Raw genomic sequence first — 10,241 nt, 5'->3', positions numbered from 1 at the left:
ATGAGATAAAAACGAGAGGCACGATTTTTAAGACAAAGAGACAGCAGTTGCTTCTGTCCCACCTAGCTCTCCTGAGCCTCTACTTGGGCCTGAAAGTAAAACCACGAACGGAAGCAGGATCTGCAAGGTCAGCGGACCATTCGGTCACCGGCAACGCTCCCACCTTCAAGCTCTGGAGCAGGACCCCTGCCTGGACAGCTCGCGTTCTCCCGGGAGGGGTCCGCACTGACCCGGGGAGAGGTCTGCATTGACCCGGGAAGAGTCTGCGTTCACCCGGGGAGGGGTCTGCACTGACCCGGGAGGGGTCTGCGTTCACCGGGGAGGGGTCTGCATTGACCCGGGAAGAGTCTGCGTTCACCCGGGGAGGGGTCTGCACTGACCCAGGGAGGGGTCTACGTTGACCTGGGAGGGGTCTGCATTGACCCGGGAAGAGTCTGCGTTCACCCGGGGAGGGGTCTGCACTGACCCAGGGAGGGGTCTACGTTGACCTGGGAGGGGTCTGCGTTCCTCCGGGAAGGGTCTGAGTTTCTCTGCGAGCCGGAGGGTCGTTGGCTAAGCTCGGACGCGACAAGCACGATTTCACTAAATCCGAGTATCTTCAGCATGGAAGGTTCTCTGTTTAACTGCGGCTGTTCTGAAACGTGCAAGACCGAACCCAGAAAACTACCGCCGGACCGACACTTCCGAAGTTATCACGGAAAGAAACGGGGTGGGGGCTCTGGGACCTCTGCCTGCGAATACGGGGACCTCTGTCGCCCCGAGCTTCGCGGGACAGGGGGCCCCACTGGGGGAGGGACCCCAGCGAGGGCGACAACGGCCACGGCGGAGACGCCGCCACCGCCAGCCTCCGGAAAACCCGCAGAGAGCAACGACCCCCGCCCCTGACCCCAGGCCCCGCTGATGGGGGCGGGGCGCGCGCGCCGCGTTCTCGACACCACGGCGCCCCGCCTCCCCCGCGCCCGCAGAGAGACGCCAGCGATGGAGGGGGTGGGACCTGCGTTGGCCCCGCCCCACACTTGGCCGTCCGCCAATCAGACGCCGAGAGGGGCGGGCGCGCCTGGAATTCTAGGGGGCTCCATGGCCCCGCCCCCTCGCGCGGCCGCGTTCCAGGCGGCGTGGGGGCGTGGCCCGGGCGCGGCGCCTATAAAGGCGGGCGGCGGCGGCGGCGCCATTTTGCGAACGGCGAGCAGCGGCGGCGGCGCGGAGAAGCGCAGCGGAGGTTTTCTGGTTTCGGACCCCAGCGGCCGGATGGTGAAATCCTCCCTGCAGCGGATCCTCAACAGCCACTGCTTCGCCAGAGAGAAGGAAGGGGATAAACCCAGCACCACCGTCCACGCCACCCGCACCATGCCGCTCCTCAGCCTGCACAGCCGCGGAGGCCGCAGCAGCGAGAGGTGAGCGCCCCGCCCCCGCCCGAAGCTTCCAGAAGCGCCGCCGCGCAGGCTCGCGGGGAGCCGGCCGCGGGGCGCCACGGAGGTCCCGGGAGCGCGAGATCCGCCCCTTTGTCGAGGCCACAATCGCGCCGGGGGCGGAGCGGGCGGCCACCCGCGCCGGGGGCGCTTCGGGGTCCCCGGGGGCCCGGCGGGGGGCGGGTAGGGGGGTGGGCGCGAGGCGGGCGCGGCCGGCTGCCGTGGGCCGCGGGGGGGGGGGCAGACGGGGGAGCAGCGCCACCGAGCGGGGGTCCCCCGCCGGGCCCCCCGAGGGAGCGCGGAGCATAGGGCGCCACGTAGACGCGGCCGGGGCCGCCTTCGTCGGGGGGCGGTCGTGTTCGCCTCCCGGGGCCAGGGCTCCCCGACGACGCGCGTCTGCGGCAGGTGGCAGGGTCTCTGACGGCGCCCCGTGGGCTGGCCGTGGAGATGGGGGGGCGGCCCGCGGACGCGGTCCTGAGCCCGGAGGCCGTCGGGCCGCGGATGGGGGGGGGGGACCCAGACGCGAGCCGTGCAAAATGGAGGCGACTTTGGGGCCTGTTTACACTGCGCAGCAAATGGCTGCTGGCGCTGCCGAGCGCGCCGATTGTGAAAACCTCCCTCGGGGCCGCGGGCCGCGTCTGCCGCGATGACGCAACCCCGAGGCCCGTGGGGAGGGTGCGGGAGGGGTGCCGCCCGGGGCGCCGCTCGAGGCTGGCCCGGCTGGGAGGCTGCCGGAGGCCAGGAAGAGCCGAAGGTTCGGTTTTCTGCGCGGCCTGCGGGAGGGAGAAGGGGAAGTCGACGCGGTGCGGGTGGAAAACGGGAAGTCTTTCGGAGGACAGGGAGGGCTAGGGCGGGGGCAGGCCCGGGGCCTGGTGTAAGATGGCTGGGGGGGGGGCAGGGACGAGCCCGGGGGCCCTTCGAGCCCCGAGCGCTGGCCCGCTGCCCTGACAGGCGGAAGTGGCCGTGGCTCGCAGTGTAAACACGAGCCTGGCTGAGGGCGGTGACTGGGAGGGCCCTGGCCTTCTGTTGGGCCTTGGGGGGGCTCCTCCCAGTTGGGCTGAGCGCCCCGTTTCTTCCAGTTCCAGGGTCTCTCCTAACTGCTGTAGTAACCTGGGTCCAGGGCCTCGGTGGTGCTCCTGATGTCCCTCACCCACCCCTGAAGATCCCAGGTGGGCGAGGGAATAGTCAGAGGGATCACAATCTTTCAGCTAATTTATTTTACTCTGTAAGTACCCCGTCCTTCTGGCTGCCATGGTGGGGGGGGTAGCACACCTGTGTGCACCTGCTTCTCACCTCCACGGCTTGGTTTAACCTTCAGGGTTGGGTTCCCACTGGGGTCTGGGCGTCCCTGGAGCCCCTGTACTGGCCCCAGCGCCCTTCTCCCCTGTCCAGACAGCATTGCGCTGGGGGGGGGTGTATGTGTGTCATTTTTGTGCCTCTCGGGGCTCTGCGAAGTGTTGGCTGTGGTGAGGCAGCAGGCAGGAGCCCCAGCGGTGAGAACTGGCTGGTGTGTGAGGTGCAGGTCGGCGCTCTTCTCCGGCAGGATAATCGGCTGAATGTAACAGAGGAACTAACGTCTAACAGCAAGACGAGGATTCTGAACGTCCAGACCAGGCTCACGGGTTCCAAACACATTAACTGGAGAGCCGTGCTGAGCAGCGGCTGCCTCTACGTCGAGATCCCGGGCGGCGCTCTGCCCGAGGGGAGCAAGGACAGGTGAGGGCTGAGTCAGGAGCCAGGCTGGCCCTCCTCATTTTGGGGTGCTGGGGCTTTTCTGTGGGCCAGCTGTTCTCGGGAGAATCTGCCTCTGGGGCTGGGGTGGGGGGAGCTGTGGTGGCGGTGACTGGGGTGCTGCTCTGCCAGGAATGCCAGCAGCATGGGGGGGGTGCTCCCCGGAAATGAGGCTGGGGGCCCCTGGGCAGGGCTGGCGGAGCTGATGTCGGCCTTTCAGCTTCGCAGTTCTTCTCGAGTTCGCGGAGGAGCGGCTCCACGCCGCCCGTGTCTTCATCTGCTTCCACAAGAACCGCGATGACAGAGGTAGGGGACTCCTGTGCCTGCTGCCCTGGGTGGTGGGGCACACAGGGTCTTGCCACACCTACAGGGCGCTGGTGGCCCCAGCAGCGGCTCTGACTCCGTTTCCCCTGCAGCCGCCTTGCTCCGGACCTTCAGCTTTATGGGCTTTGAGATTGTGAGACCGGGGCATCCCCTCGTCCCCAAGAGACCCGACGCTTGCTTCATGGCCTACACGTTTGAGAGAGAGTCCTCGGGTGAGGAGGAGTAGTGGCAGTGCCGCCTGCGTCCCTCGCGCTTTGCCGCCGCCGGAGCCCTGGATCGCAGTCCCTTGTGTGCTGCGCGTGGTGCGGGTGGCGGGCCCGACCGCTGCGCTAGGGTGCGGAGGGCAGGTCCGCTCATCTCTGCTGGGTTCGTCCGCATGTTGTGATTGTGCAAATAAACGCTCACTCCAAATTAGCGGTATATTTCTTGAAGTTTAATATTGTGTTTGTGATACTGAAGTACTTGCTTTAATTCTAAATAAAAGTTTATATTTTACTTTTTTATTGCTGGTTTAAGATGATTCCGATTGTTCCTGTATTTGGAGGAGGAGTTTCTCATTTGACGGCTCTTGGAAATCTTAGGTCTCTTATCTTCGAAAGATCGGTGTTAATCTACCCTTCTAGTGCTCTGAAAAATCTGAATAAAAGTGATGACACCTCCAAGACCTGTGTTGGCTCAGTGGTGTTCCCCCGGCCACTGTCCCCACCCGCCACCCCGGACTGGAGGGTGTGGGGCAAGGGGGCGTGCGTGTGTCCTGAGCTGTGTGACCCCCTTCCGCAAGGGGAACCGCCTCACCTCTCTGGCCCCGGCCCGTGCCTGTGGGATCCGATGCAAGGCCAGGCCCCGGGGGCTGTGGGCTGCCTCTACCTCACGTTTTCACGGCCCTTCGCAGCAGCCTGGCTGCCCCACCCCAAACCTGGGCCTACTGCTCCTGTGCCTTATCTGGGATGGCCACGCTGCCTGCTGGCTGAGTTCCTGCTCCCTGAACTGGTTCACTTCTGCTCCTGGTTGATGTGTGGGGTGTGGCTTGGGCTGCCTGGGACTTGAGGCGCTGAGGTGTGGGGGTGTATCTGAACTTGGGCCCCACCCTTAGCACCTGTGTGGGACCCATGGACACTAGTACCCCTGGGGGAGGGCCTTGCAAGGTTATGCTGGGGCAGGAGCGCTCTGGCGGTGGGGGTCACAGCAGGGATGCAGGAAGGCAGACGAGGGGCCTGCAGAGGGTCCGCTGGGGTGAGGGGGGGGGGGGTCCTGAAGGCCCAAGATCGGCAGGGCTGCAGCGCCACCTGCTGGCCACATCTGGGAGCATGGCCTAGAGATTCACCTCCAGGCCTCTGCTGAGAGGCTGGAAAAGGAGGCATCTTTTATGGAGCAGGAAAGGTACTTGCAGGGGCTGGAATATACATTTGGGGCTGGGGTAGGCTGTCCAGTTACCTGAGGATGGAGCTGGCCTTTAAAGGTCTGAAGGGACAGCTGGACAACACTCCAGTCTGGGGGGAGCGCAAGGATGGATGAAGGTCTTTGCAGTTGGGGTGTTGAAGGATGAATAGGAGTCTGAAGCAGCCGAGTAGAGGGAGAGTGATCGAGGGGAAGAAACAGCTCGGGCAAGTTCTGGAGGTCAGAAAGCTCCCCAGGGAGGCAGTGTGGCAGGAAGGGTCGGCCAGAGAGCTGTGGAGCTGCTGGAGGGGCCCTACTGTATTCTGAGGGTACTAAGGAGCCATGGGAGATGCTTGAGCAGGAGAGAAACCTCCAGGTTAGCCATGACGGGGGAGGGGAAGTGAGGGGGCATGACTGGAGCCCCAGAGGCAAGGGCAGTGGGGCCCCTCAGGGCCTGTGTGTCCATTTTTTCAGAGGTGTGAACTGAGACCTTCTCCCTTAGGTTCCCTGACGAGTCTTCCTTGCCAGTTTATCCCATCACCCTATGTGATTCAACACCTACCGTGTGTTAGGCCTGGCTTCTGCCCTCAGGGAACTCAGCCTGGTGGGTGAGGTGGCCAGATGGCAGGCCGTGAGATAAATACTTCCGGGGGGTGATGGGTGCTCTGGCGGGGGAGCGAGCGGGGAGGCACGGGGAGGAGCGACAGTGGGCCCAGGAGGGGCAACTTTATTTGCTTAGAGGAGGTGAGATTCGGGCAGTCTGGCGGAGCGGCCCATGCAGAAGTGTGGCGGCCGGATGGAATTGAATTTCACGGAGGAAGAGCGCGGAGGCCAGGGTGGGTGGAGAGAGTGGGGCAGGTAGAAGGCACAGGACGCCGTGGGGACGCTTGGGCAGGGGCGGGCTGTGCTGGGTGGGCTGGGTGTCTCAGGTTCTAGGAGCTTCCCTCCCCCTGGAGACCCAAGCGGGTCTAGACAAGTATATTCATACGAAGAGTCACTGACCACCCTCAGCACGAGGGGGTGCTCCGGGGCCAGAGATGGCTCTGCTACCAGCACGGAGGACGGTGTCCACCTTCTCACTGAGGCCGTGACCCTCAGACTCGAGCACCGGAAGGGCAGCCTCGCTTCTGCTGGATGGTGGGGGTAACAGCCGCACCCTCACACAGACCTTGGCTGACAGGGAGTGCCCACCCCTGAAAGAGGGGTGGGCCGTCCTGGCGTCAGAAAGCCTCAGGAGGCACTGGCCATTAGCCCCCAGCCCCCGGCCTTCCTGGGGAGGACTTGGGCCTAAGTCCCCAGTGTGGAAGGGGCGGGCATTGGAGAGGAGGTGGCCACAGTCCTTCACTCTTTCTGGAAGAGGGTGTCCCCTCTATCATGGGGGCAATCTACACTGGCCTTCTAGCCCCAGTCCCGGGAAGGGTGCCTACCTCTCGGCGAGGCCCTTGGAAGGCATCAGTCCCACAACAGTACCAGGGCGTGGCCCAGGGAGGTCTCCGTGGCCTCAGCCAGGTATTCGCAGCACAGCCAGTCCTCCAGGCCCGGCGCCTCCCCAGCCGCGGCCCGCTCGGCCAGGTGCAGGACCAGCAGCGCGCGGCGCACCTGCAGCCAGGGCCCTAGCGGGGCTCCCTGGCGGAGCAGCTCAGGCCCAGGCCCCCAGAGCAGCGCCTGCAGCGCACCCCGCGTCTGGGCCGCCGAGGGCCTCCAGCGGGCTAGCTGGGCCGCCAGGGTCTCCAGGCCAGCCGCCAAGGGCGTGGCCGAGGGCGCAGCAGGGCCGAGTAGGACGCGGAGCAGGCGGCTCAGCTGCCGCGCGTGGCCGCCCGGGGGTCCCGCGGGCCGTGGGTGGACGCGGCCAAAGTCGGCCAGCAGCAGGCGTGGGGGCCCTGCCGCTGCGCAGCCCCGTGGTGCCGCCAGCAGCAGGTTCTCTGGCCGGAGCTCCGCCAGCACTGCGCCCCACGCCTCCAGGTGCTCCAGGGCTGAGCTCAGCTGCAGCAGCAGCAGGGCCACCAGGCGGGGGAACTCCACGTGCCGCGGCCGCCTGCCCGCCTCTGACAGCCACTGGCTCACTGTGCACTCGGGCACCTCGGCTGCCAGCACCACGGGGCCTCTCCAGGGCACGTCCGGCAGCGCGCCCTCGGGCACCAGGCCACACAGCTCCTGGAGGTTGAAGTGTGGGGCCAGCGAGGCCTGCAGCTCCAGGCCCCACGGGTGGGGCTTCTCTGCTCCCGGCTTGGGCACCTGAGGGGCACAGGGGGGCCATCAGGGGCCTGACCGTGGAAGCCTTCCTGCCCGCCCTGCCCGCGCCCACTGCGGTTGGGGAGGGGGAAGCGGCTGCTCGGCCTCCAGCAGCAGGAGTTATGTGTGAATTTGGAGGTCTGTTGCCCACGTGCTACGGAGGATGGTGTTTCGGGGTCAAAGTGCAGCCTGCCAAGGGGCGCGAGGAAGGGGGCCGCGCAGGGGCCAGGGCCGGGCCGTTCAGGAGAAATACGACTCGGGCCGCGGTGTAATTGAACATCTCCAGTAGCCACGTCGTAAACGTGGTAAGAAATGTGAACATAAATTTCACACTCTATTTTATTTGACCCAATATATCCAAAACGTTATCACGCAGCAGTCTTGGATGTCAGAGCTACTAATGAGGTGTTTCGCATTGTGGCTATTTTTCGATCGTGGGTCCTGGAGATCTGGTGTGCAGCTGACAGCCCATCTCCGTGGGGACCAGCCCTGTTTCAAGGGCTCAGAAGTCCCAGCGGCCAGCGGCCGCAGTACTGGACAGCAAAGCTCTTTCTAGAAGGCCAGGGGGAGCATCAGCTCTGGGAATTACATTAGAATCAACTGGGGGGGGGGTTAAAAACTACGCCCCCAGGGCCTTCTGGGCTGCAGCCAGGATCCCATGGTCCGCTCCGCAGGAGGCCTGCGACACCGTGCTCCCTCAGTGCTCCAGGGTGCGGAAAGGACGGGCCCCTGCCAGCCCGGGTTGTCTAATGGCCGGGGACCCACCAAAACGGTGGTGGGTGTGACGCGGGGTGGCTTAACGGGGATCTTTCCTTTTCCTGAGTGGCGCATAAAAACGGAAGGATCTTATGACAGTGTGGTGATGGTTGCGTCACACAGGGAGTGCGGGGAGCCGGTGGGCAGGGCATCTTGGGGTCCTCAGAGTGGCTCAGGGCACCCGGAAGGGCTCCGACGTTTGACGGTGGCCAATGATGGTCATTAACGAGGTGGCCACCAGCTGCCTGCGCCTGCTGAACTCAGCGGCTGCCTAGCGCCGGAGTTCGCTGGAGACCGCGTTAAAATGCAGGCTCCTGGGCTCCCGGGAGGTGTGGGGGGTTAAGACGACCAGGCGAGTTGCAGGCCCGCGGCCCCACGCTTCAGAAAGGTGGTTCCCAGGGCTGACGGTGTTAGTTTGCGTTAGTTGCAAAATAAGCAGGGAGGCCCGAGCTGTCTGTGTGTTCTGGGGTACGCCCAAGAGGGGACCCTGGGAAAGTTCCGGGGGTGTGTGTGTGGCGGGCTCACCTTGGCAGCCAGCATGTGCCACGCCTCGTCGCCCACCCGCACCAGGCGGTAGTACAGGGCATCCCCACTCTCCGTGCACGGCGAGCTGTCCAGGAGGCGGAAGCCGTGGCCTGGGTGGCAGGGGCCGGGGCGGCCCCCCAGCAGCCGGGCCTGGAGCCGGGCGTGCACGATGCGCAGGCCCTCCAGCTGCCGGGCCTCCAGGATGGCGCTCACGGCCTCGGGGCGATGCAGGTCGTGCAAGGCAAGGCCCAGCAGGCTGTCCAGCGAGGGGAAGTGCATCTCCGCAGGGGGACCGGCGGCCCAAGCTTGGCCATTGCCTGCCTGGCTTTCGTCCACACTGTGGGACCCCAGAAGGGGCCTCCGAGGCTGCCCCGCGGGAGCAGGGCTGGAGCTGGGCACCCTGTGGGTGGGCAGGGACTGGGTCCTGGCCAGGGTCTTCTTGGGCAGGGGTGGGGGCGGGGGCTGCGAGTCAGTCGAGCGGGGCCCAGATGTCCGGGGGCGGCAGGCCTTGGAGGGCAGCAGTTGGGCGCGGACCTCACCTGGAGGGCAGCGGGGAAGGGGGTGAGGACATGCGGAGTTCGGGCCCCCCAACTACCGCTGCACCCGCTACAGAATGAGAGGACTGGCCCCCTGGGGCACGAATGCCATCCCCAGTCTAGGGAGGAGCGAGCAGCGGTGGCAGAGAGGTGGGGGCCCACACCAGGCGACCCCGTGTCCCTGCGTGGCTCTAGCCAGATGCCCCCCGCCCCCGTGAACCCCAGCTTGCTCATGTTACAAGCTGATGATCCCGGCTTTCCTCCTTTCTCAGCAGAGCGTTAGGGAGGATGCGGCAAGCGAGCTGAGCGGCCCTCAGGCACAGGGCTCCCCAAGGGGTAACCAGAGCCTCAGCCCTTCAGCTCAGCCACCCGCCCCTGCCGGCCCGCGTCCCCCAGCCGGGCCCCCGGGGGGCTCACCAAGGTTGCTGTAGGTGGGCTGAGTCGGCCAGGTGGGGGCGTCAGGCCCAGGGGTCTCACTGGGTGGCTTGGGGTCGCTCATGCTGCGGGGGGAGGGGAGGGGAGGTCAGAGTTGGGGGCACGCGGGGGTGGGCATGCATGGGGTGTCGATGGTGTGTGGGGGGGTGTGGGGAGCTAGGCGAGAGTGGGGGCAGTCTCGGTCTTCTTGCCTCGCTTGACCTGCTAGTGGCCCTGGGACGGTGTGTCGCCCTCTCTGGGCTCCTTTCCTCATGGGTGAGGCAGGAACGTCAACTTCTCAGGACACTGGGAAGGACCCTGTGGTTTTGTGACATGGACTGAACAGAATGTCCAGCTGTGAGGGCATGCCAGGGGTGGGAGGGTCAGCTGGGGGCCCGACGACACACCAGGGACCCGTGCGGGGGGCCTCCTTCCCAGAGCTCGGCAGCCTGGTCCCCGGCCCTGCCCCACCCAGACCCCCGTCACCCCAACCTCCACGAGGTGCTGCCTCTGCCCCCCCACCCCAGCACACCTCCGGGAGCCCATACCTGCAGGACTGGAGTGACCGAGAGCAGGGGCAGGGGTGGCCTTGGGGTCGAACACCCAGGTGCTGCCGCCCCTGACCCGTCCGGCTGACCTGTGGCCCGTGGCCGCCCGGAAGCACTGTGCAACTGTCAGACCGCAGGGAGGGGGTGCTCTCTGCATCACTTCCCCAGGACGTGCTAGCCGCCTGCCCGCCTGCCCGCAGACACCTCCCTCAGAGATGCAAAGGGCATTCCAGGCAGAGGGTGTGGCACGGGGGAGGGGTGATGTGCGGACAGCCCCAGAGCCCCCACGAGGGGGCCGGCCGCGGGAGCCAGACATGCTGGACTCCCCACCCCCCATGAGGGCAGGGAACCGGGCAGCGAGAAACGCCACTGGGCGGCTCTTTCCTTGC

At 65.9% G+C, this 10,241-nt stretch overlaps 2 protein-coding genes across 2 annotated transcripts; one reads left to right on the top strand and one right to left on the bottom strand.

Annotated features, from left to right (window-relative positions):
- Positions 1-1,161: 1,161 nt before the first annotated feature.
- Positions 1,162-4,126, top strand: OAZ1 (ornithine decarboxylase antizyme 1). The gene is given in 6 exon segments (XM_045800113.2): positions 1,162-1,394; positions 2,489-2,546; positions 2,548-2,634; positions 2,953-3,125; positions 3,361-3,446; positions 3,557-4,126. Coding segments are annotated over 6 exon segments (684 nt in total). The 5' UTR covers positions 1,162-1,248; the 3' UTR covers positions 3,691-4,126.
- Positions 4,127-6,017: 1,891 nt separating this feature from the next.
- PEAK3 (PEAK family member 3) lies at positions 6,018-9,972 on the bottom strand. The gene is made up of 4 exons (XM_087867426.1): positions 9,853-9,972; positions 9,308-9,390; positions 8,355-8,893; positions 6,018-7,076 (listed from the first exon to the last, which is right to left on the bottom strand). Exons 2-4 carry the CDS (start codon positions 9,387-9,389, stop codon positions 6,294-6,296), a joined length of 1,404 nt encoding a protein of 467 aa, XP_087723552.1. The 5' UTR covers position 9,390; positions 9,853-9,972; the 3' UTR covers positions 6,018-6,293.
- Between the last annotated feature and the right edge of the window lie 269 nt (positions 9,973-10,241).

Source organism: Ursus americanus, chromosome 14, assembly GCF_024610735.1.
Source record: "Ursus americanus isolate L20-20 chromosome 14, mUrsAme1.1.p, whole genome shotgun sequence".
Taxonomy (NCBI): Eukaryota; Metazoa; Chordata; class Mammalia; order Carnivora; family Ursidae; genus Ursus; species Ursus americanus.
The sequence above is the reverse complement of the archived record's forward strand: the minus strand, read 5'-3'. Positions and strand labels throughout refer to the sequence as shown.